This window comes from Xyrauchen texanus, chromosome 10, assembly GCF_025860055.1.
Source record: "Xyrauchen texanus isolate HMW12.3.18 chromosome 10, RBS_HiC_50CHRs, whole genome shotgun sequence".
NCBI classification, from domain to species: domain Eukaryota; kingdom Metazoa; phylum Chordata; class Actinopteri; order Cypriniformes; family Catostomidae; genus Xyrauchen; species Xyrauchen texanus.
This window is the reverse complement of record NC_068285.1, coordinates 10,066,626-10,094,075: the sequence shown is the minus strand read 5'-3', so window position 1 is coordinate 10,094,075 and position 27,450 is coordinate 10,066,626. Positions and strand designations below refer to the sequence as shown.

General features: G+C 40.5%; 2 protein-coding genes across 4 annotated transcripts in view; both read right to left on the bottom strand.

The window, feature by feature from the left end:
- LOC127650182 (hyccin-like) overlaps window positions 1–24,575 on the bottom strand; it is a 51,294-nt gene extending 26,719 nt beyond the window's left edge. For 2 of the 3 annotated variants that reach the window (XM_052135432.1, XM_052135435.1), the window contains exons 1-2: window positions 7,184–7,259; window positions 75–155 (exon numbers count right to left, since the gene is read on the bottom strand). In XM_052135432.1, the coding sequence (XP_051991392.1) occupies window positions 75–125 (51 nt within the window). In that variant the 5' untranslated portion in view covers window positions 126–155; window positions 7,184–7,259. Of the gene's footprint in view, window positions 1–74; window positions 156–7,183; window positions 7,260–24,440 lie in introns of those variants that run through there. The other variant, XM_052135433.1, reaches the window with a different exon arrangement.
- On the bottom strand, window positions 9,998–12,483 carry LOC127650804 (zinc finger BED domain-containing protein 4-like). Its single transcript, XM_052136440.1, has 3 exons — window positions 12,013–12,483; window positions 11,567–11,762; window positions 9,998–10,836 (listed from the first exon to the last, which is right to left on the bottom strand). The coding sequence occupies exons 1-3, from the start codon at window positions 12,481–12,483 to the stop codon at window positions 9,998–10,000; spliced, it is 1,506 nt and encodes a 501-aa protein (XP_051992400.1).
- Window positions 24,576–27,450: the final 2,875 nt, after the last annotated feature.

Sequence of the window (27,450 nt, the reverse complement as noted above, 5' to 3'; positions counted from 1 at the left end):
TGGGTCAGCGTTCAGGAAATAACTCGAGCTGTATCTCAGAGAAGGAATAAAACTGAAAAGAGGAGATAATTTACCTTAAACTCAGACAGCCATTCCTCCACTACGCCTTGATCCATGGCCAACATGTTCCCTCATCTGTGTGAGGAGATTTCAACCTGAAACAGATACACAAACGCACATTAAACTCACTCACACCATATGAATCTTAATGGACCAATTAACATGAGATCGTGCTATATTGTTGATATAGTGATGGGTTAGTGTGGCAGTTCGAGAGAAAGAGAGCCACATGCAGCTGCCACGTGTACGTTTATGTTTTTTTGTTTTATAAAGTATTACTTTGACTGTTCAGCTGGTTCCCTCCTCCTCCTCCTCCTCCTCCTCCTCCTTTCCCCATTTGAACCTTGTTACATTGGTGATGAAACCCAGGAAGGAGGAGGGATGCGCTGTCGTGGAGCCCTCGCCACTGCCATCCTGCCAAAGGAGCAGCCGCGGCCATCCGCCGGAGGACGGAGTCAGCACTGCCGGCCACCTGTCGAGGAGGAGGGGCACACTGCCAGCCGCCAGGAGCGGTGGAGCCACTGCCACGGGTGGAGTTCCCAATCGCCCACCAAAACACGGAGGGGCGTTCCATCCACCAGGGGTCGGAAGACTGGCTCCGGTCCACCCGGGGTGGAGTGGCTGTCGTCCGCCAGTGGGTGGAGGATTGATCGAGGACCAGGCGATGGCGTGTCTGGGAACCGGCGAGCAAGTTTTTTTTCCTCTCTCTCTCTCTTGCTCACTGTTGCTCCACCTTGACCTTTACCTCTCCTCTCCTCTCCCCCCTCCCCTCCCCTCATCCCCTTCCCAAGCCCTATAGAGGTTGGGAAAAGCCTCAATTTTCCATGGATGTGCCCAAAGGGAGCTTTTGCGATTTTCGCACGCCGACAGTTTTGTGGAGATCGCCAACAAAAGCCTGAAATCATGGGCAAATCGGAGCTCGCACCCGTGAGCGACAAACGCAATGTATGAACTATCAGAGACGTGATTTGAGAGTGCAGACGCGTCGCCAATGTCAGCGAGACATCTAGGATGTTAAACATCTGGACCCGTCTGCGACTCAAAATCATGCAGTGTGAAATGTGTTTTAACTGAACACAACGGCAGCATTGACCTACAGCCAATGAGAGAGCAAGAAACGGGGCGGGAAGTTTCAGTGGGAGGAGTCCTGATGTACCTGCAACAGAACATCAACTAGCATGTGGTATCAAGAAACTCTAATTGGACCCAAGAAATGGAGGAAAAATTAGTGGAACATTGGCAAGAGCACCAGCGCCTATTTGATGCTTCCTCTGAACTGTCCCACAACCGGGTGGAGAAAGAGAAGAGTTGTTGTGAAGCTGCAAATTCTCTTGGACAGTCAGGGAAGCAGTTGTGTAATATGACCGGTACCATGATCCGACATCTTTGAAAGTAGTGTAGTGTGTAGCAGCCATAAGCTAACTTCTGGAGACAACTTTGCCCAAAAGCAAGTACAAAAACACACCCACACAGGTGAAAAAAGCTTTTTATAAACCATTCCAAAGATATTTCCCAGCATCTGCCTCTGCAGTTGGAGACATTCACTTTTCCAGCCAAAGCTTTGGCCCATCTCGAACACAGTTACGAGCCAAAGAGGTACACACCCGTTAATTCATAGCTTTATTGATTAGCCTGAAACCCATCCCCCCCCCATCCCCCATTCATGGATTAACAAACTGTTGCGCTGTGTGTGTGGTGCCTGATCCATAATGCGAGATATTGGATTACCCGTCGCTAGTGCAAGGAACGGCTTTCTGTTTCAGGAAAGGGACAATTCTCGTGTTTCATTCTATGACGGCCGAACCGTGTGCTGTGATTATTTTAAATGCTTCATTTTGGAGGAAGGAGGGTGCACAAAGATTGCATTGAAAGGGAAAAAAGCCTCGTACTAAATTGCTTTTGTTTTGAATGGCTGATTAATTATTAATCAAAAGCACTCATTTATCACCTGATGACTCATTTGAGGAATTTTTATATGGGCGTCCTTTGACCTGGTAGAAACAGAGGAAGGAATGGTATCTGTAACAGACTGATTGTAGAACAGTCCTCCACCTCTCTCAGTCAGTTTAATATAGACTAGAAGGCAGCAGATGGGTGTGTGTGTGTGTGTGTGTGTGTGTGTGTGTGTGTGGTCTTGTGCCAGATGTTCGGTAGAGAGAGCATAGGCCTTTAAAGAGAGAGAGAGAGAGAAATAAATTTAGATATATAAATAGATAGAGATTGAGAGGAACTTCACAATTCTGGTTCCTTTTAACAGTTTCTTTAACAATTATTTTAGTACTTTTGAGAAATAAATATTTGGAAGGTAAAATGTATGTTTTGCAGTGTAGAAAGAACCAGCTCAAAAGAGTCATTTGTTCAGGAATCGAACTACACTGGTCAAGCTGTATGTTATGGGGCTTTTCCACTCCACGGTACAACTTGACCTGAATCTGCTCGATTTTTGGGGTTTTCCCACTGTGGATAGTAGCTGGTACCTGATCTTTTGCACTGAAGATTCAAAAGAACCAGCTCATAAGAGTCATTCGTTTGCGAATCGGACCACACTGGTAAAGCTGTATATTTTGCACTGAAGATTCAAAAGAACCAGTTCATAAGAGTCATTCGTTTGTGAATCGGACCACACTGGTAAAGCTGTATCTTTTGCGCTGAAGATTCAAAAGAACCAGTTCATAAGAGTCATTCGTTTGTGAATCGGACCACACTGGTAAAGCTGTATCTTTTGCGCTGAAGATTCAAAAGAACCAGTTCATAAGAGTCATTCGTTTGTGAATCGGACCACACTGGTAAAGCTGTATCTTTTTGCGCTGAAGATTCAAAAGAACCAGTTCGTAAGAGTCATTCGTTTGCGAATCGGACCACACTGGTAAAGCTGTATCTTTTTGCGCTGAAGATTCAAAAGAACCAGTTCGTAAGAGTCATTCGTTTGCGAATCGGACTACACTGGTAAAGCTGTATCTTTTTGCGCTGAAGATTCAAAAGAACCAGTTCATAAGAGTCATTCGTTTGTGAATCGGACCACACTGGTAAAGCTGTATCTTTTTGCGCTGAAGATTCAAAAGAACCAGTTCGTAAGAGTCATTCGTTTGCGAATCGGACTACACTGGTAAAGCTGTATCTTTTTGCGCTGAAGATTCAAAAGAACCAGTTCATAAGAGTCATTCGTTTGTGAATCGGACTACACTTGTCAAGCTATATGCATGTTCTGGTATATAAAAAAAAACCATAAAATACTACCCAAATGGAGACGGATGGACGATTAGAGAGGAGGATACAGAAATCTAAAGATTCACACTCACTTATTTAAAGATGCAATAAACTTAGATCATGAGACAGCAATGAAGTAGAGTAATGCTTGAAATGCTCATCATTGCATAATGCATCCCATTTCACATGCTACAAAAAACTGCAGGCAGCACAGTATATACTGCACAGTAAGCAGTGCCAACATAATCCATTCCAAAAATAGACGTGGTCACCACAACCTGTTAAATTAGAGACCTCACTGAAAATCTCCAGACTTCTGCAGAAAACAGGAAGCACCACATATTTTTATACACTGAGGGTGCAAGTATAAAGAAAAAGAAAGAAAATTCAGGTAAAGACACAGGAAGTTCAAGTAACAGTTTTATGCATCGTCTTAACATTTCAGTCTATTTTTTACACAAAGCATTGGCTAGGTATGACTTCAGAAGACGTGGAATATAATCCTCCAGTCGTATGGAGTCATTTAATGATGCATTTGGTCCTTTAAGTAGCTCCACAGCCACCGGTTTCCATTCACATTCATTGTATGAAGAACAGCAGCCAGGACTTTCTGCTGAGCATCTGACTTTGTGTTGCACGGAAGTAACAAACATACAACTTTTACCGATTGATTGTTGGGTGAAGAAAGAGTCCAGTTTGGACCAGAAAGATGCAGATAAACTCAATGCATGCCTGAGCCAATGCATTACAAAGACTGACCAAAAATAGTCTGTGCAGAGGAAAAAATGTCCAGAACCTAGTGACACCAGAGATGTGTTGATGGAACATATTTATAGTGTATCAAGGAAGGATTTAGTGACTCAGACGTGAACTCCAAACCAAATACAAGAGAACGCAGCGGTATACAGTAAATGCAGTATGCAGAACGCCATTTAAGGACAACGAAAGAGAGAGAGAGAGCAATCAGACCATTATAGGAGCACTAAACGTCTCCTCAGAGTTGTTAAGCGCTCTGATTACTCTATAATGGAAAACTGAAATCCTCAATTTCCAGTGACAACCGTCGCCATTTGCCCTGTGATTGGCTCACAAAAGGTAGGAAGAGGCTTTTAGACCCAACGGAAAGCACGTCGTTAGACTCAATTCTGACACTTAGCAGCTTCAACTCCTCAAACGACCTCACAGACGATGATTAAAGCCCAGGCTGAGGTAAATATGGCATCCCCGCTGCCACTCGCTAAGAGCTGAGGGCGAAACATGGGGTGCTGAGACAGTAATGAGGGACTTTGGTGCTCCCCGCTGTTTGAGCTCATCGAGTTAAACCCGCAGCCGAGACCACATACAGACGTGAAAAACACGCAAACATCCAAGGAACAAGATACTGGGTTGTCATGGATATTCTGGAGACAAAACTTTGACAGCAACAAGCTTTTGTCATAGTTGGACATGGGATGGGCACAAGAACATTATTATTATTATATTTACAGAGTCAGTTTCTTTTGAATCAGATGAGCCGGTCTCGCCGCCATTTAAAGGAACAACTCACTTTAAAAAAAAAACTGAGGAACATAAAAGGAGATATTTACAGCTAAATGTCCAAGCTGCTATTTCCAAAATGAATGGTGACAACGACAGTCAACAACTGCTTTGTTATACTCTTCGGTACAGCGAAATCTTAAAGAGTAGATCGACTTTTCTTTCGTCAAAATCAGTATACGTTGACCGAAATGTCGAAACACTGCCCCCAGTGGCCAAAGCGGTAAGTGTTGTACGGCATAAGAGCACGTGTGAGCTCCATTTAATATCAATGTATGGATTATCGACCGGGCCAATGGGGCCAGTGCCCAGGGGCCCTTGATTGCCCGGGGGGGGGGGGCCCTGGGCTTCAAAGTTGCGTGATCCAGTTTGGCAATCCCCCTGCTCAAAACCCCATTAACAACATTTTGATGACCTCAAAAATATGTATATTTTTAAAAATCCAATTGAAGGTGGAAGCAGATGGTACTTCCATGAGATGTGGATGGGAGCGGGCGGTCCGAGAACAGCCTGAAAAAAAATCAGATGTGGATCTTTTTTTTATATTATTAATTAATAAATAAATGCAAAAAAAAAAAACACCCAAAAAACAGAATTGTTATGTTTTTTTTACTAATGTAAAATAAATGTCCACACAGCTTGTGCATTAAATTATCCAAAATTTAGAGCAGGCAGGAAGTCAACAGGGCGTTAGAAGAATGATAGAGCAAAGCGAACTCTGTGCCATCAAAGGATGTGAAACTCGGACTACAAAATGGTCAATTTAGTGTTAAGAAACCAACCTCAGGCAATTCATATTGGCGTCATTTTCACACGTCATCTGATAATAGCAATAACAGAAGCATAAACATTCTTTGGGTACTCGTTGTCTATTTATATGGCTTTTGCGCTTTGTGGAAAACAAATGAGGGTTGCGGGAACGGCAGAGGTCGGGAAGAAAATCACAGCGAGCAAAAAGCAGGTGAACACTGAGTCAAATTCAGCACTAGCATTCGGGTGCGGGATACAAACTTGTGGGAGCGTGATGGAAAAATCAGTCCCGTGCAGACCTCTACAAAGCTGGATGCAATAAAAGAAAACAAAATTAATGATAACCATATTATATATATAAATAATCTCTTTGTTTTCATGTGTGCTTATAAAAAAGCCAGTTTGCTCATTAAACGCAGAATAATTATTTTATTTGTTTAAACACCAATAACAAACATGCTCTACATTGTAAAATATAGTGTTTTTTATTCATGAAACAAGTATTTTGTGTTTTTATATGGAGTGGAGTGGTGGTGGCGTAGTGGGCTAAAGCACATAACTGGTAATCAGAAGGTTGCTGGTTCGATCCCCACAGCCACCACCATTGTGTCCTTGAGCAAGGCACTTAACTCCAGGTTGCTCCGGGGGGATTGTCCCTGTAATAAGTGCACTGTAAGTCACTTTGGATAGAAGCGTCTGCCAAATGTAAATATATAGACTCTCATATTAAACCGAATTCCTTGTCAACTCTACAAACTAGAGGTGTAACGGTGGTTCGTGGCACTATATATCGTTGTTCAAAAATGTGACGATACGCATCGTGGGCATTGGACGTTTTTTTGTTTGTTTGTATCCAATACACACAACGTCCTATGCCTATGTAACGCTGGCACAGGGAAATCGTTCATTGCACACAAGGAGCTCTAAAATGTGATTACTAGCTGAATCTGCAACCATGTAAGTGAATGTAATACAGGGAGCGGGAAGCACTTTTAAGCCGGGAAGGATTTGGGGGCATTTTACAGAGAACGTCCTATCTCAAGTCTTAAATTAAGATCTGATGAGTTAAGTTGGGGACATTTTGGCCTGTCATCTTTTCAATCCATTTTCAACGGAAATGATTTATTGTCAGAACAGATTTACATATTTTTAAGCAAAACAGTGATCTGATGACAAAATAAGCAATGTTTGCAAAATTGCTGCCTAGTATTCAATATCATATCGGCCAAAAATTTTCATATCGATGCACCTCTAATGTTCCCCTTTCCTCATGTCTTTCCAAATGGACGGTACATGGCTTTGGAATTATATAAGGGTGAGTAAATAAATGACAGAATTTGTGAACCATTCATTTAAGCCCTGCCAAGAAGCACAGCATTTCACACCCCTTTCAACACAAAAATTTGCTCATTCGAGAAGATTAAGAACTTCTCCATTAGTTTGACGTCCCCCACACCCACATTGGAGACAACTCAACCATACCAACCCAAGTTGTCACACTGTTTAGTGTATGTGTGACTCACTTGACCACACATACTCTGACTGGAAACGTTAAAACACACAAACAGCTTCAAAGCCACATACTCCACATTCTGATAGACTATTCCTGTTGTATTTTCGGTGTACTTACTGTAAACCCCTCCAAATGACAGAGCAATATCCCAGCACAGCCACAGTCAAACTTCTCTCATTGCAGAAGCGTTTCTTTATTTCCTGTTTCAAACCCTCTAAGCCACGCCCACCTACGTATGCCTGGGTGGCACTCACATGACTCAAGAGAGTCTGAGAGCCAATCAGAGCACAGGAAGGCTGTTTTTGGAGGGGTGTGACAGAAATCTGGCCCGTCTGCTTCGACCAGTGCTGCCAGAAGCATGTCGCTGACACAGTTAAGCCAAACACACACACACAACTCCACAACCACAGGGTTTTCAAGAGGAAAAGCAGCAGGAAATTAACAGGATGTGACACGATTCTTGCTGAAACGGCCCCCTGAGAGGAACGAGACCAAAAATGACCCAACAGCACAGAAATAACCTTAAAACAACCCTGAACATTGCCGTCACGCAGGGGACACCAGAGGCAGTTCTGGCTCACTTAGTGCCCTCAGCAAGACGAGACATAACTAGAGAAAAAAACAAAACCTTTACATATTTGAGAGTAAGGAGTGATAGTTCAAAGGTTTTTGTTTAATTGTCATGCATGTGTGCTTCATACACCTTAAGAAGTAATTTTAACATATTTAATTCAAATATATAGATCAAATAATAAAATAGGGAAATATAATTTCATATTAAGGCTTTAAAAAAACATGTGAATGACATGAAAAATAATGGTTTTAAATATATCTCTTTTTGGACAACTTTAGTGTCGGTCAATTTTGCATTTACACTGTAGCTTCTGGAACTCATCCATCCATCCATCCATCGTCAACCGCTTATCCTGTGTACAGGGTCGCGGGTTCTGGAACTCATAAAAAGTTATATTTATTTTTTGGTAAAAATGTATAATTATATTTATATTACATTATGCACCAGTAAAATAGCTCTGTCCTAATTTCTTCACTTTCACTAATTATTTTAATGCTCTGATTCAACCCGCAAGCCCTTATTTGTCATGAAACCAAACCTTGAGATTTCGTTTCATCGTTATATCACTCATCAGAAATAGAGCAAGCGTTCGTCTCCTCGTCTGCGTCACTGCACGTCATTAACACGACGTGTATGAACCCGATACGACCAGGAACATTTTCCATCACTCCATCGATAAATTAAAGTGAAACCGTAGCGCTTTGTGTTCACTATTAAAGTTTATATTTACTAATTAATATTTTTGAAAGCCTCTTCTCTTCAGTGATGCTTGGAGTACAACTGAATGACACACAAACATGCCATTCATGGCATTTATACTGTATATTAACTTAAAATTCCCTTATTTGGCCATTAAAATGTGATTGGAATTTAAAGCGCACAATATTCAAATGACCACCATCAGATGATTATTTAATTATCGTGGCAGGTCTACATACTGGTTTGAAACAGCAGGAGTAAATTATGAAAATGTATTTGGGTGAACTAAGCCCTTTGAAATGAAAACATAATTTTCAACATGAATACCTCACCAAGATGAACATGTTCACGAATTTCAAAGTACAGTTGAAGTCAGAAGTTTACATACACTTAGGTTGAAGTCATTAAAACTCCTTTTAACCACTCCACAGATTTAATATTAGCAAACTATCATTTTGGCAAGTCGTTTAGTACATTTACTTTGTGCATGACACGAGTGATTTTTCCAGCAATTGTTTACAGACCGATTGTTTCACTTTTAATTGACTATATCACAATTCCAGTGGGTCAGAAGTTTACATACACTTAAGTTAACTGTGCCTTTAAGCAGCTTGGAAAATTCCAGAAAATTCTGTCAAGCCATTAGCCAATTAGCTTCTGATAGGAGGTGTACTGAATTAGAGGTGCACCTGTGGATGTATTTTAAAGCCAACCTTCAAACTCGGTGTCTCTTTGCTTGACATCATGGGAAAATCAAAAGAAATCAGCCAAGACCTCAGAAAACAATTTTTGGACCTCCACAAGTCTGGTTCATCCTTGGGAGCAATTTCCAAATGCTTAAAGATACCACGTTCATCTGTAGTAACAATAGTGTGCAAGAATAAACACCGTGGGACCACGCAGCCATCATACCGCTCAGGAGCGGTCATCTCCTAGAGATGAACGTAGTTTGGTGCGAAAAGTGCAAATCAATCCCAGAACAACAGCAAAGGACCTTGTGAAGATGCTGGAGGAAACAGGTAGTCAAGTATCTATATCCACAGTAAAACATGTCCTATATTGACATAACCTGAAATGCTGCTCCGCAAGGAAGAAGCCACTGCTCCAAAACCGCCTTACAAATGCCAGACTTAGGGCTGGACGATATCGCCAAATTTGATATCACGATATATTTCTTAATTTCGGTCGATACGATATAATTCTGATATCGATATGAACAATATAAAAAGCCTCAGAAAAACTGCCAAGAACGCCCACAACAGATGTCTGTACCTACAATCTTCTGAAAAATGAATTTGTCAAGTCTATGAAACCACCTCCTATAACTACATAATATTTTAGAAATAAAAACGGTATAAATAAATTAACGTTCACCTTTTATTTCCATTTAACCTTTATACAAACAAAAAGTCAAATAAACATAAGACTCTCAGACTGACCTTATTAATATATTTAAATTTAAACAATAACATAGGCTGATTATATTATCATTTACACAAAACGTCTTGTAACAAAACTTGTTCTTATAAACCAAAGTGCTTCAGCCAGGATAAAAAATTTGAAAAGTGCTCAGCTGCAGGAAAAAGAGAGAGCAACAACAAAAACACATGTTGCTGGGGGAGGGGACATTGAGTGTTGATGACACCCTATAACAGGCTCTAGAGGTTTCTGGCAAGAAATACAAGCTGGTCTACATTATCTGGCTTCAGAGATGCCCTTTTACATGTGACAATGTTTCCACCTGTACTAAAAACCCTCTCAGACGGGGAGCTTGTGGCCTGAATGCACAAGTAATGTTGTGCCAGTTGGCTTACTCTAGGGAAGTTCTTTTGATAGACTTTCCACCAATCCAGAGGATTTGAGTCATTGTCAGCATTTGGAGACAGAAGGTAGTTGCCGAGCTCCCTCTCAACTGCCTGCTGTGCACTCAAGTCTTCTGTGCTTGTAGTAGTGGTGGGCCCGTTTGAAAAAAAGCTAGCCAGAGACAGCTTTGTTTTCTTGGCTGGTACAGAAGTGTCTCCCATGGCTTCTTCTCTGGACTCCTCTTCCCTGACCACAACAGATCTCTCTCCCTTCAGCATCTCCAACACAGCTTTCTCTTTGATGTATTCTCTCTTCTCCTCCTGAGTGTACTGAAGCTTGAATCTTGGGTCAACGAGGCACGCCATGTTAAGTAGATCATCCATGGTTGGGTCAGCTGCATCTATAGACTCTAAAACATCCACATCTTGCCAGGTAGGAACCAGTGGTCTGGTCTTCTTGTCCTTTGAGAGGACTTCAGTGATGGCCCTTTTCTGCTCCAGAACCCTCTTCACCATTTGTTGACGGGAGCCCCATCTTGTTGGTGTTTCACTGATGAGCTTGTGCTTTGGCAAGTGATACTCCTCCTGAGCAGCTGCGAGGTCCCGTTTCTTCTTCCAGGAGTAGGAGAAGGCAGCCACCACCTTTTTACAGATCCCAATTGCTCTGTCCACCCGCTTGTCTTGGATAACTTTCTCTGTAAACAGATAAAGAGAAAGATTGCAAATTGCAATATATATTTATAATTTGTATTTATATTTTAACTACAATTTGTTGTTTATTCATATTATTCTTACTGCAAAATTCTTCTACATGCATATTTTTTTTTGTTTTAACTTCACAACTGATTTGGCAAAGTAAACTTATGTTCCAATGCTAGTAAAACACCTTTGAATTTAATTGAAATAATTGCTGTATCCATACAAATATGTCTTGAGAAAAGATTAAATTAATAGCCTATAAAATCACTTAAATAGGGTGAATAAAATCACCTAATCAAAACTACAGGCTAAGTACTACAGTTACAACTAAGTACTAATTAAGTACAATGATCTTAGTTATATATCCTCATATCATAAACAAAATCAATTAAAGTTGCTGCAGTTAGTAGCTTTTGGCGCTCTGCATGCATCTTGCGGAAGAACATTGTTGCTGGAACTACTTCTCTCCGTTTATGTCTATGACGAATCACGCAGGTACTGTAACTGGGCTACTCTGCAGCGGAGCCGAGCCGAAGTAGTTTAAAATAGTCCGAATATAAACGCTTATTATAAGTGTACCTTAGTGATCCAGGATAAGACAAAAACACGGGTTGGATGTTGGATATCGGATTCATGATGTACTGGCTCATTATATAAATTTTGCTAATTTTTAACTAAAAAGCTTTAACGTAACACCACCATTTATATTAACTGTGTATAACTTACCAATAGCAGAGTTCAGTCGATGCCCGAAGCATTGTAGTCTTGTCCATCTGTTCAACTCAGCGGCTTTGATGATATTGGTCCCGCTATCTGTGGTGATACAGACCTGTCGGTCCTCGCGGAGTCCCCAGGATGCGAGCGCATCTGCAAGTCCGTCTGCAATTGCTTCGCCCGTGTGATCCTCAGGAAAATAGACCGTCTGCAGGCATAAGCTGACGAGCTTCCAGTCTTGGTCAATAAAGTGGACTGTCAGGCTCAAGTATGGTTCTGAGGTTCGGCATCACCACAGGTCAGCTGTGGTCGCAAAATATGACACTGACTTCAGTTGTTCCTCCACCCTTTCCCTTACTTCACCATAAAGTGCAGGGATAGCTGTGCGTGAAAAATATTTTCAGCCCAGGAGCTCGTGATCTGGGGTCTATGACTGAAATCATTTTCCTGAATCCTACGTTTTCCACCGTACTAAACGACATCATGTCCTTAGCCAAGAAGTTTGTAACAGCCTTTGTAATGTCTTTATGACGTTTAGACTGTTTGTCATAAGGCATGAATGCAGCCATCTGTGTTTGCTGCATGGGTTTCTCTATTGACACAGCTGGTTTTGGGGATGAGGATGATGGTATTGTTTCAGGTTGGCTTAAACTTTTATGGTGCCTCATCTTTTGACTCTCAGAATGTTCTATCGGGTGGAACTGCTTCAAATGGTGGAACAGATTTGATGTGTTCCCGCTGCTAGTCGGCACCACTCTCCGGCACATTTTGCAGCACGCTGAAACCCGAAGTTTATCCGATGTCCGATAGCCGAACCACTTCCATACTACTGAATTTGTCTTCCCTCTCTTATCAACTATTTCGTTGGAACGAGCTTCCACAAGTGAGGAGAAAGCAGTCACATTTGAATTGCGGTCAGGGGCGCTCATTTTGTAGTTAAAACTTGCCGCGGTGGAGATCAGCCTACTACTGCTGAGCAGTGAGCACTGGCTGCGTGTCTGTGGTGTACGTCATCACGAAAGTAGCCTATTGTGTTCTGCTCTCTCTGACAACTGTGCGCCTAACGCCAGTCAGTGACAAATGCTGTTATGTATATTGAAATATCGAAAATGTGTTTAAAAATCATATCACCGTTATCGAAAAAAAAAAATATCGCGATATATATTTATATTGAATTATTGTCCAGCCCTAACCAGACTACAGTTTGCAAGTGCACATGGAGGACAAAGATCTTTTTGGAGAAATGTCCTCTGGTCTGACAAACACAAATTGAACTGTTTGGCCATAATGACCATCGTTATGTTTGGAGGAAAAAGGGCAAGGCTTGCAAGCTGAAGAACACCATCCCATCGGTGAAGCATGGGGGTGCAGCATCATGTTGTGGGGGTGCTTTGCTGCAGGAGGGACTGGTGCACTTCACTAAATAGACATCATGGGGAAGGAACATTATGTGGATATATTGAAGCAACATCTCAAGACATCAGACAGGAAGTTAAAGATCGGTCGCAAATAAGTCTTCCAAATGGACAATGACCCCAAGCATTCCTCCAAAGCTGTGGCAGAATGGCTTAAGGACAACAAAGTCAAGATATTGGAGTGTCCATCACAAAGCCCTGACCTCAATCCGATAGAGAATTTGTGGGCAGAACTGAAAAACTGTGCAAGCAAGGACTCCGACAAACCAGACTCAAGTTACACCAGTTCTGTCTGGAGGGATGGGACAACATTCCAGCAACTGTGAGAAGCTTGAGGAAGGCTTCCTAAAACATTTGACCCAAGTTATACAATTTAAAGGCAACCAAATACTAATAAAAGTGTATGTGAACTTCTGACCCACTGGGAATGTGATAAAGAAAGAAATAATTCTCTCTACTATTCTGACATTTCACATACTTAAAATAAAGTAGCGATCCTGACTGACCCAAGACAGGGAATGTTTTCTACGATTAAATGTCTGGAATTGTGAAAAATGTAGTTTAAATGTATTTGGCTAAGATGCATGTAAACTTCTGACTTCAACTGTATTTTGTACCGTTTAGGCATATATTGGTGTTATCACAGCTCCGTGAGCGCTCAGAGCACGTGATCTACTTCATAAGCACCCCTGGAATAGAGTACAAGATTTGGGGATTATAAGGATCAGGATCTTTCAAACACACTTAACACACATTTCTCCAGTTTTGGAAGTTGCGTTCAAAATCCACTTGGCTCAAGTTTGAATGAACATGATGTTTCAGGCCCTCGGGCCACCGCTTCAATAAATCCACTGACCTGAACAGGTGCTTAAGACATCAGAAGAGTCCATTAAAACACTATCACCACTACACATAGCTGAATAACAGCAGGGAAGCCTCTGAAACAGCTTTTATCAGCAGTTCACGACTACACAGGAGTACCCTGGACTTAGGCCTCAGGGGTTGATGGATAATAGCAGAACGAGAGAGAACAACAAAAAAAGAGCACTGAATGTTAAGTTCATGTGAAAGGATTGGGGTTAATATATTCAAGGGACAGAATGGTTTAGAGTTTAGTGAAGCTACAGTAACTAGTTGGTTGATATGAACTAATTATATTTTGATCAACGTTTAATGTGCATTAATATTCATGTATTAACATAATGGGCATTAAGACCCCATGAAATGGTTGAACGAGTGACAATCCAATTGAAACAGAAAGTTGAGGCATGACATATTGAAGGGCTCGTCCTATTTTTTTTATAACTCGCCAATAGCCTTTAGTTTACGGCACAAACATAAACACGATGACTTCCTGCTACTGCTAGTACTTCACAGGTTGTATTAAGGCCTACGAATACTATGGTTTTCCGCATGCCGCTACGTCTTTCACACAGCGCGAGTGTCGCAAATTTCTTCATCGTCACAGTACGTGCACGCTATCCGCGTGCAGTCCAGTATTTCTATACACTCGGACAGTCTGCGTCTTTGTGCCTGGAGTTGAATATACTAATGAGATAAACAAAGCCATCATAGTGCATATGCATCAAACGTGTCCATAAGGGCTTGCAATGAAAAGAGTATACTTCGAAAGGCTGAGCGCTCGACCGTACGCGAGACGTAATGGCATGCGGATATACACCAGCTTTTAGGGGAGGAACACTATTATTCAAGAAAGCATTTGATTGTACAAACTGAGTGCAATAGGAGTCATCAATATTTGTGATCCAATCTTGGATACTAAAGTGAAGGGCAACAAACGATTATTTTAATAATGGACAAATCTAACGATTATTCGACTATTTGGGCGATTATTGCAACGATTAATCATTGTCTTGACTTCAAATGACGTGTTAAACATACGTCACTAACAATAAAAAGGATCAAATGTATTTTTCAAATACCTCTAAATGTCATTCACTGAATTAACTGGAAAAAAAATACTTTTTATAAAATTTAATTCAGTAAAAAATTCACTGCAAACAATTCTATTGTTATCAAGTGTGTGTGTCTTGTTTTCCATTTAAAATTGTCTAAAAATCCTGAAAACAAGAATATAAGCAACATATTAAGAAGCAACATATAAGATATTTAGACTAAAAATGTGTTTTGTATATAAGTGAACTATTTTACTTGTGTATGTCAGTGCAGAAAAGTCCAAATATATTATATTCAAGATCTATTCTCTGAAAGCAAGTCTAAATATCTTAGATGTTATGTAATATGCTTAGGTAAACGTACATTGTTTTAAAGGAGTTTTACATTTACATTTATGCATTTGGCAGATGCTTTTATCAAACCGTGCGTTCACACCAGAGGTGTCGAGAGCATCAAATTGACCGGAAGTCATTCATTTTCTATGACAACCGAGAAGTGTCGCGGCGAGTCTTGGGCAGTGTGAGCATCAGAGGAAAGTTCAAGTGCAGCCAACATTATGGTAATGATCTTTGACGCGGTTTGGCGGCAACCTATTGGAATATAGAAGTGCTCCGCTCTAGCGAAGTCAGGAGAACACAACCGTGTAAACTTTGGTTCCCACCAAGCATTAGTTACGAAGACAAAATGGAAGAGAAATTGTTATTGCTGTGGCGGGTTTTCCCGTAATATTTTGATCTCATCTGAAATTGTTGGTGTGCCAGGTGAATTGATGAAGTGGATATTATGGTTTATATAATATTATATAATAATATATTTCATGAGGATATATATAGGACTTGTGATATGTCATCAAAAAGATACCGGTCGACATGTCTGGATGTTTTGTGGCCCCTTTAAATATAGTTCACAAAACCAAGCACTCTCAACGAACGTTGCCGCCTATTTCAAATACGTCAGAGCGTCCACGAATTTTCGATAGCGTTGTTGGCAGGGCAGCCAGAGCGAATTTTGACGCTCTTGCCGCCACTGGTCTGAACGCACAGAAAGCGACTTACAGTGCACTTATTAAAGGGACAATCCCCCCCGGAGCAACCTGGAGTTAAGTGCCTTGCTCAAGAACACAATGGTGGTGGCCGTGGGGATTGAACCAGCAACCTTCTGGTTACCAGTTCTGTGCTTTAGCCCCACTACGCCACCACCACTCTAGATAATCATTCTAATAGTTGTTAGATTAATTCGATTATCAAAATAATCGCTGGTTGCAGCCCTAGTAGTGGTCGTAGTAGTTTTAGACTTTTATATTGGAAAACAAGCCAAAACAACAACAAATTGTTGCGAAGACTACTAGGGCTGCAACCAGCGGTTATTTTGATAATCGATTAATCTAACGATTATTTGAATGATTAATGCAACGATTAATCATTAGCTTTTAACCGATTATTCAGCTTGTGTCCGACTTAAAAGGTTGTATTAAACGTGCTTACTAACAATAACGTGGACAAAGTAATCTTTTAAAAATACTCTAAATGACATTCACTGAATTAATGGGAAAAAAATACTTTTTATTCAATTTAATACAGTAAAGAAATTCACTGCAAACAATTCTATTGTTATCAAGTGTTTTTGTCTTGTTTTCCATTTAAAATTGTCTAAAAATCCTTAAAACAAGATACATTTACTTGAGAAGCAACATATAAGATATTTAGACTTGCTTTAAGAGATCTTAAATATAAGTGTGTTTTGTATATACGTATAATTTATTTCACTTTTAATTCTGCGATTGAAGTAAAGACTATATATACCTATATCCCAGATCTATTCTCTAAAAGCAAGTCTAAATATCTGATATGCTGCTTCTCATGTGAATGCTTGCGCTCCAAGGACAAGCGTCCCCACGCAAAAGTGTACATCAGCGGGATGCAGTCTCAATCTCTCCCCCTTAGATCGAGTAATTTCACGCAACTCATAGAAGAGGCGCTGACCGCACAAAGACATGCCGGTTTTGGAGTTTGTACTTATTTACATGATCTGCTTCCGTATTATTTGAACTTTATTAAAGGATGAATTAAAGATATAACGCAGACTCACTGGGGCGTTTGCTTTGAAGACGCTCTGTCATACAAGTTTTGCTTAAGCGGAACGGCACCTCCTGCTCCGCTTTATATCACAACAAGAGTGTTTCTGTATTTACTTATTTTGTATTTTTGTATACTTTACTAATACTTTGCGAACTACGTTGCCTGGAGGTGTTTGGAAAATCTGGACAGCGGGATGTGTTTTCTTCTTCTCCTCAAGCAGGAGTTTAATGTGATCTCATGTTAAGTTAAATGAGGTCAAACGGCTATTCGACAATGAAAATGTTCGTCAACAAATGTTTTATTTATGACGTTGTCAATAACGTCGACTAATCGTTTCAGCCCTACTACAGTGTGTTGTAAACCCATTACTAGATAGGTCTTGAATCTAATATATTATTTTGAGATAAACATGCAACTTGGCTCATGGAAATTGTGTAAAACAGAGTGAAGCTTGTCATTTTGAGAATGCACTACCCCTTTTTGTGTGCAATATGCATTAGACGGTCCATGGACAATCCGTCCAAGGGTGAAAATGGGACTGAGGTATTGTGATGGTTGTTCAGGTGAACATCAGAAAGCAGAATAAAACATCACTGTTGAGTATTTTCAATGCTGTTTTGAAACGCTTTTATTCTACATATAAAAAGCACAGCCTCTGTAACAATAAAAAGCCAAATGCATAATGGGGAAAAATATTAACCGATTAGTAATACAAGTGTCGACTAGCAGCATCAGATCTGTTTAGTCGACTAAACGGTTCAGATTCTGCTTGATTCTACCAGAGAAGTTTTATTTTCTATCAGTAACATTATGAGTAAAGCATGACAATTATAAATAAATACCATAACACACACCGACAACACACCTAATGCAGCCCTCATTATATTATTACTTGAGTCACTTTGAAAACATGAACAATGTTTCACTACCAGTTTTCCCGTATGCAGCATAAAAGCAGAAACTCATTAAACGCAACATCCCCTAAAACTGGGCAACACCATCAAACGGGCCATGAGCAAGTATTTCAATTCCCACAGTGAGTCATTTCACTTAAAGACATAGATCGCCCCAAAAAGAAAATTCTGTCATCATTTAATTACTCATATGTCGTTCCGTTTCTTATGCTGAATGGTTACATTTTATTTAAAAACCCCGGTTAAACAGTTCTCTAAAATGCATTATACTGCATAACACACAACCATTCAGCACCGTTATTTTACTGCATAGAACATTCCCATCCTGGCAGTTAAAAAAGATAATTTCATTTTCAACGAACGTGCATAAAATAAATGCATTTTAAAAAAAGGTTTTAGGCGGTCCATATTCTCAAATGTTAAGTCTTCAATAGACGCTTCAATAGACAGTTCACATGGTGTTACACTTGCACTGATTCCTACTCCAGTCTCAAGCTTCATAATAACATCGAAACACCACATTGTTTTGTATTCAGTACAGTTGTATGTAGAGTAGCAATATTCACAGATATCAGTGGTATCCGGCTGAACTCGGTGGTGAAGCGGCTCAGACTATGAGCACAGGCCAGGGGCAGGGCTGGACTGGTAATATGGCATACCGTGCATTTTCCCGGTGGGACGACAAACTTTGGGGCAGATCAGGGGCGGACTGGCCATCAGGAGAACAGAGCAGGCAGGTGGGTCGGGCACGAAACGGGCCGCAATAAGCTAAAATGAGCCGCCGCGTTATGCAGAACGGACCACAAAATGGTGCCACGATATGCAGAAAAGGACAGCGAACACTACCCACCCCCCCGCTCAAATTTTGGGCCAGTTGTTATCCCGGGCCGATTTCTCTTCCCAGTCCAGTCCTGCTCAGGGGCTGTTCAATCAGACAGAACACAACAGACTGGAACTGAACAAGAGGATCTCAAGACACACATTTCCAAGTTGAACATCTTTCCTGACAAAGCATTTAAACAACTCATTGATTAATCTGAGAAACGCTTATAATCGATCAAGACGTAATGGCCAAAGACTTCCACCATCTGTAAGGGGCTGTTCACACCGAACGCTTTTGCAACCATCTATTTGTATTTCTATGTAAACGCACGCTAGACGAACGACTTGGTTTCATTTAGTTTTTGTTAATTCAGCATCTCGTGTAGGAGTGCTGTTTTTTTATATGATGTGTCTATTAAGAAAGTACTTTAGGGCATGGGTAGCTCAGCGAGTATTGACGCTGACTACCACCCTTACAGTCACGAGTTTGAATCCAGGGTGTGCTGAGTGACTCCAGCCAGGTCTCTTAAGCAAACAAATTGGCTCGGTTGCTAGGGAGGGTAGAGTCACATGGGGTCACCTCCTAGTCCTCGCTTTCAAGTTGTGCATAGATCGCAGAGAGTAGCATGAGCTTCCACATGCTGCGAGTCTCCGCGGCATCATGCACAATGAGCCAGGTGATAAGATGCACGGATTGACTGTCTCAGAAGCGGAGGCAAATGAGTCCTCTGCCACCCGGACGGAGGTAAGTAACCGCACCACCACGAGGACCTACCAAGTAGTGGGAATTCTATTTGGAGCTTGACAGTATAAATCACAATCCACTTTCACTGTACAGAAAAGAGCAACCTGGCAAATCTTCAAAACATCTGCTTTTGTGTTCCATCGAACAAAGAGTTAGAAACGATATCAGGGCGAGTACACTTTCACTGCAAATTTTCACAATATATAATGATGACAGAACTATTCCTTCAAGTAGTGAAATATTATTTGAAACCTTGTAGTTACAAGAGAAAGCTTTAACTTTGATCAGTGCCCGTTTCACCGTTATCTCAGCTTCTGTACGAGTAAGAAAATCCTTTCAACAAGGCTGCAGATAAGGCAGCAGCAAATTTCTTATTTGTTCTCCAAGCCTAGAGCGTGCTGTCATATCTGCGATGAGTTATGAAGCTGTTATCCTGTATGACAGCCCTGCATTTGTGCTATAAAGCGCTGGAGCCCCAGGATGTTAGAGATGCTGTCAGAGGCAATTACACCACAGAGATTCTAATATGTTACAACTAATCCTACTTGCATTTTTGCACTTCCTGTTCTTTTCACACTGTATCGTATCGATTTAAATCACAGATTAATGAACTGTGTGTTGTGCATGTAGATCAGAGAGTGGACAGCAGTGCTGACAGTAATGAAACGGATCCCTGCACAAACTAAATTTCATTTACACATTAACATCCAGTGCACACACTCTAAATAAAACGTGCCACAAAGGTCAGACATTAAGCAGACCTCACCACTCAGGGGAGGAAAATCGAAACCACATAGCTTGGAATGATAACAGTGATATTTGACTCTCGGCATGAAGTCTGGTCACTTTGCAGCTTATTCTGCCAAGAACTCGCACTTATGGCGCTTTTCCGCTGCATGGTTCGACTCTGCTCGCTTTTTTGAGGGTTTTAGACTGTGGATAGTACCTGGTACCTGATACCCTTTTTTTAGTACCACCTCCAAGCGAGCCGAGCCGATACTAAATGTGACGTCAAAATCCTCCAGATCACTGATTGGTCAGGAAGAATCGTCACTACCAGCGTCACTGGATTTCCGACACGTGACATCAACCCGCTAGTTTTAAAGTTAGCAACAGCGATAACAGTATCATTTGTTCACGCCACTTTCGAATCGTGAAAAAAGAAATGGCTGTGCCCAAAACCACGCCGTGGTCAATAAACGAGGCGCAGACGGTCCACTCGTTAGCGATGAGCGAAACAATAAAGTCTCTCAGGAAGTGTCTCAGCTGTTGGCCGCACACGGCTACCACCGGACCGACCAACAGTGTAGGGAGAAGATAAAACAACATAAGTGACTACAGAACCATCTAGGAAAAGTGGAAGTGGTTCGACCAAATGGACGCTATCTAAACCGGCGAGCAATGGGAGGGAGAGTGCCCTGGACTGGTGTTGATCCATGATGGAGGATGGTATGTTTTGTTACGTTAACTCGATACTCTGCTTGAAAGCTTCACTTTATTTAGTTGAGCAGCTACTGGAAGCTTCTAAAACAACCAGGCCAATTTAACTGTTACACTTGTGTAAAATCACCATGAACAACTGCTTTATGCAGCACAATGAGCTAGCAGCTAACAGCTAGCGCTCGTGTTATTGTTTTGGTCAGTTTGTGTTGTGTTTAAGATGATGTCACGGCAGTAGAGGCGGCGTAACTATGACGATCAGCCTATAATCCCACCCACGTTGAGGCAGCACTAAACTGCAGTGGAAATGCAAGCTCAGAAAAGTAAAGCGAGTACAGTTGAGCCGAGTCGAACCGTAACGAGTAGTGGAAAAGTGGCATTTGACAAGGAAAGGATGTCTGAGCAACATCTAAAGCAGGGGTTCTCAACGGGGCATTCAAATGATGCCGGGTCATCAAAATCGTACAGTTTAAGGGCGGGTTTATCTAAAATCATTCCTACCACAAAAGTAGAGCACAACACTCTGGTTTCGGAAGTACTAATCCAATAAAATAATGTCCATAGGGGAACTGATTACTGGTGATAACTTATAGACCTTTAAAGACAGACCTACTGTAAACTCTGAAGTTGTTATTCAATGGTGTATGCTTCTGTTGACGCCATCAGTTTGTGTTTATTTTAGAAAAATCATGTTTAATAGCAGAATTTCTATTGACGAACTACAGTACCCACGATTCTAAGGGAAAATTTTACCAATCAGAGAAGAGGCAAAACAGCTCAGCAGCAACTGGAGTAATCAGAAGGTTGCTGGTTTGATCCCCACTTCCACCACCATTGTGTCCTTGAGTAAGACACTTAACTCCAGGTTGCTCCGGGGGGATTGTCCCTGTAATAAGTGCACTGCAAGTCACTTTGGATAAAAGCGTCTGCCAAATGCGTAAATGTACACTCCTGTTCAGTCTCCCTACTCTCAAACTACTTCTATTGTTTTATATATCTGAATGTATTGTTTCTATACTTACAGTCACCAACAATCAATCAATCAATCAATAGTTTTCCATCGTTTGTATTTCGGTAACATCATTCACAATGCCTTAAAGGGTCATGAAACACTACAACACATTTTTTGAGATGTTAACAGGTCTATACACTATACAATATCTGGGGTTGCTTCAATTGTTCAGGTCAAGGCTCCGCAACCTTACGTGGAAATAAATGAAGTCAGCGGACTACCTGAAAGTACCAGGTTATCCCATCAATGTATTATTTCTTCCCTGATGGCACGGGTATATTCCAGCACAACAATGCCAAGATTCATGGGGCTCAAATTGTGAAAGAGTGGCTCAGGAAGAGGAATCAATTTCACACATGAATTGACCACCACAACCCCATTGAAAGTCTTTGGGATGTGCTGGAGAAGACGTCACGGAGTGGTTCGACTCTCCCGTCGTCAATACCACCTTTGATTATGGCGTGCATTTGTCATGGCATTGTTTCGACAACTTTATGCAACGTCACAACAGTGTTTCCATCCAGAGTTGCATTTATTTTTGGCCGAGATCTTAATGATGATGGGAGTGTAAGTTCATTTAGACTCAAAAATGCATCAAAATATCAATATATCAAACTTTAAAAATTTCGAATTAAAAAACAATGTATTAAGGGGCGAATAAAATGTCGACAAAAAACAATATTTTATTTTATTATTGTCATTACAATGCCTCTGTAGTTGTATTCGTTTAATGCCTGGCAAAACATTGGACTGCATTTATATTTATAAATTAATTGTTTAAAGAATAAAAGATGTGAAAGTCACTAACGATGAATAACCAATCATAAACATGTTCAATATATTTATCATATGCAATCATTTGTTACATGATCTGTTTGATATGTGGTTGATGAATTTCTTGCATTACTTTCTAATTGTCATTAAAATAGCTACTTTTACGATTTTACACCATCATGTCTTTTTCATAAAGCAAATATTATATTCTCGTCCATTTTACGAATGACTTTTTGGTATATGTTCCTCTAAAACCTGTCGATTCTGGAGAAAAAAAATCCTCAAATCTATGCTGACTTGACAAAACATTAAAAAATAAACAAAAAGGTACATGTAGGATTAATTTACCACTGAATAGCCTAAACTGAAATGTAAGCACAGGTGAGATATTTCTTGTTTTTCTGAAATATCTCGTTATTATGAGAAAAAATGACATTTTTACAACATAACGGAGTGAAAAAAATAGGTATGTGGCAACATTACATCACCGTAACTATGCAATTGATTGTGGATATTTCACTTAATTGCTACCAAATCCCCCAAACAAAACTCATATATATATATATATATATATATATTTCAGGTATTTGACACCTGGTAAACTTTGACAAACTCAATGACTTCCCTCCTCCAAAGCTCGTGCACTCTGACTGCTTACAGTTGCGTAAAGCCGGCCAATCATATTGCATAATGCAAAACTGCCTTTTTTCTGTGCAATATTGTCAGATCCTCTCCAGGAGATCACAAACTTTCTTTGTAAAAGAAAACACATGTTTGTAACACGATTAGGTGCACTTTCAGTCAGAAGTACACAAAGCATCAGCCACATCTGAGCATGCATATTAGAGTCAGATAATGAGCAGACACGACTGTGATTTTCTGCAGTTATGCAAACAGACCAGACTCGTTGTACAGGAGTCATAGCGCTTTATGAGTGCTTTCTCTCAAATGATAGGGCTCATTTCTTTTTATAATCTCGTCACCTTGAAAACAGGCTGATCAGATGTCTTTCAGTTACTGGGAAAGGAAAGCAAACCGTGTGACTGGTGTGTGTGTGTGTGTGTGTGTGTGTGTGTGTGTGTGTCCAAGTCACATTAAAACACTCACAGACATATTGCATGCATACAAGCACTTAAATGTGCATACAAGCACTTAAATGTGCATACACACCAAAACATATACATGCATTCACACACATAAACCAACAAGAACTTAAACACACACTTGCATGCATGCATACATACATACATACATATTCACATATGAACAAGCACTCAAACAACCCCACTGCATACATACATACATACATACATACATACATAAACAGTCAAACGCACGTACGCGCATGCACACACACACACACACACACACACACACACACACACACACACACACACTTTGTCAAAATAAACAAACACTTGAATTCCCAAACAAACAAGGAGTTAAAACACACACACGCGCGCGCGCACACACTACACACTCTTCAGTCTGACAGCTCGTGCACTACAAGATGCGTTGTCAACTTTTGTAGTTTAAACACCAAAATGCAATAACTATCCTTCAGGTGACCTTCTCATCTAACCTTCCCATGTATGTAAATGCACATACAAAGTTTGCAAACGCACTCACATGCACGAGTTTTACGATCAGAGATGCCTTTAAAACCTCCGTTTGAATAAACAGACGCATGAGATGCCGCCACGCCATCAGCGAATGCGCAAAATACAAACTAAAGGTCATATAAAGATTGCTTTATTATATTTACTTACTTATCATGCTATATCCACCTGCTCGTCGTGTTTATGTCTCAGTTACGTCACCATAAACGCGCTAAATGACTGAACACACGCGAGTCCTTCGACTGTACTTTCACACACCTCAGTCTAACATGGCGCGAGTTCGGATTTCTGATTGACAGCGATACGGGCCAATAGCGGAGGAGCTATAAAAACAAACCTCGCATCCGCAAATTTCAGCCAATCAAATGATCCTGAAGGCGGGGCCTGTTAGTTTCCAATAGCGAGGAAAGTTGTGTCTGTTGTAAGTAACGTGAAATGTGTGCAGTAATGTTTTGTGTGTAATTCTTGAAGGAATAAACATGTTTCATTACCAAAATAACATTATGATAAGTGTATCTATTCAATTGTAAAACTAGAAGTATTTAATAAGATGCATTAAAATAAATCCCAAACCTGGAATATGGAATGTAAACGCATATATATTTATATAAGACAATAATAAAAAATAAAAAAATGTTTATTTATCAGGTGCACTGGTATGATTTTAACAAAAACAATAATTTGACTATAAAATACTACTGTTTTTGCTTTAATCTGTCATACATCAATATTTAAATATTCACATTCACACCAGAAAGAGCCACTGAGGACCAATTTTGACCAATGTAATTGCTTTTCAAAACAAAACAACAATTAATACCCTTTGAATGCCTCTGTTTGCATCAATAAAACGTCTAAGTGTTCAGGTCATCAGAAATATCCGGCCACTATATGTATATATATACACTCACCTAAAGGACCAGACTAATACTGTGTTTGACCCCCTTTCGCCTTCAGAACTGCCTTAATTCTACGTGGCATTGATTCAACAAGGTGCTGAAAGCATTCTTTAGAAATGTTGGCCCATATTGATAGGATAGCATCTTGCAGTTGATGAAGATTTGTGGGATGCACATCCAGGGCACGAAGCTCCCGTTCCACCACATCCCAAAGATGCTCTATTGGGTTGAGATCTGGTGACTATGGGGGCCATTTTAGTACAGTGAACTCATTGTCATGTTCAAGAAACCAATTTGAAATGATTCGAGCTTTGTGACATGGTGCATTATCCTGCTGGAAGTAGCCATCAGAGGATGGGTACATGGTGGCCATAAAGGGATGGACATGGTCAGAAACAATGCTCAGGTAGGCTGTGGCATTTAAACGATGCCCAATTGGCACTAAGGGGCCTAAAGTGTGCCAAGAAAACATCCCCCACACCATTACACCACCACCAGCCTGCACAGTGGTAACAAGGCATGATGGATCCATGTTCTCATTCTGTTTACGCCAAATTCTGACTCTACCATCTGAATGTCTCAACAGAAATCGAGACTCATCAGACCAGGCAACATTTTTCCAGTCTTCAACTGTCCAATTTTGGTGAGCTTTTGCCGATTGTAGCCTCTTTTTCCTATTTGTAGTGGAGATGAGTGGTACCCGGTGGGGTCTTCTGCTGTTGTAGCCCATCCACCTCAAGGTTGTGCGTGTTGTGGCTTCACAAATGCTTTGCTGCATACCTCTGTTGTAACGAGTGGTTATTTCAGGCAAAGTTGCTCTTCTATCAGCTTGAATCAGTCGGCCCATTCTCCTCTGACCTCTAGCATCAACAAGGCATTTTCAGCCCACAGGACTGCCGCATACTGGATGTTTTTCCCTTTTCACACCATTCTTTGTAAACCCTAGAAATGGTTGTGCGTGAAAATCCCAGTAACTGAGCAGATTGTGAAATACTCAGACCGGCCCGCCTGGCACCAACAACCATGCCACGCTCAAAATTGCTTAAATCACCTTTCTTTCCCATTCTGACATTCAGTTTGGAGTTCAGGAGATTGTCTTGACCAGGACCACACCCCTAAATGCATTGAAGCAACTGCCATGTGATTGGTTGATTAGATAATTGCATTAATGAGAAATTGAACAGGTGTTCCTAATAATCCTTTAGGTGAGTGTATATATATATATATATATATATATATATATATATATATATCATCAGATATATGTCCTATTTTTAAGATTTATGTATTTTAATTTCATAACAAAATTACATCTAATTAAACTATGTAATTTTATATTAAATTAAAATGATATATACATAATATTAATTTTATTATATATATATAATATTAATATAAATAAAAATATTCAATTAATAACACCTTTGTTAAAGATTGCTCAATTTAATTTGATGGAATTTTATGAAATTAAAATGCAATAATATTTAAAATAAAATAAATGTATTAAACTGTTTAGATTTTATTTTCTATGGTAATATTATTATTTTCTGTATATTGCACATTTTTGCTGATGCATTGTTTCACAATGAAGTATGTGGTTTGATTGTAAAAATTATGTTTTCAAACAGGTTTCCAATAATTCCCTTTCCTTCCATTGGTCGTCCAAACTGATTTACCCGGTTTTAATAAGACCACAATATATAATACTTCATATCATACTGAGGGAAACAGTATAGCCCATTTCATGGAGTGATTCCAGACAGCAGAGCGGCCTCCTTCAGAAGTTCTCCAGCCTCCTTCCTGCACTTTTCTTTGGCTCTTTTGGTCTCTCTGAGGTTTTCCTTCAGGTTGTCTTCCAGCCTTTTCCACTCCTGATGTTGGGATTTAGCAGCAACTTCAGCCTATTTGACCATGTTCTTCAGAAGAGAGTCAATGATCTCGTGACCACGGACATGACCGCCTTGGCTGCTTTACTAAACTCCCTGATGTTCTCCTGCGTTCAATTTAGTTTGTCTGGAATTTCAGCCTCTGACCTCACCATTAGTGTTTTTATCCCCTTTTCTCCCAATTTGCAATGCCCATTTCCCACTAGTAGGTCCTCGTGGTGGTGCGGACTCACTGCATGTGGAGGCTCATGCTACTCTCCACTATCCACACACAACTAACCACACGCCCCATTGAGAGCGAAAACCACTAATCACCACCACGAGGAGGTTACCCCATGTGACTCTACCCGCCCTAGCAACCGGGCCAATTTGGTT

What these genes read in the sequence shown, in the direction of transcription:
- LOC127650804 (XM_052136440.1), bottom strand. Translation starts at nt 12,483, where the DNA reads ATGAGCGCCCCTGACCGCAATTCAAATGTGACTGCTTTCTCCTCACTT. An exon ending in CGTTTAGTACGGTGGAAAAC is followed by an intron (nt 11,763 to 12,012) that starts GTAGGATTCAGG and finishes TTATGCCTGCAG; the next exon opens with ACGGTCTATTTTCCTGAGGA. An exon ending in TCGACTGAACTCTGCTATTG is followed by an intron (nt 10,837 to 11,566) that starts GTAAGTTATACA and finishes ATCTGTTTACAG; the next exon opens with AGAAAGTTATCCAAGACAAG.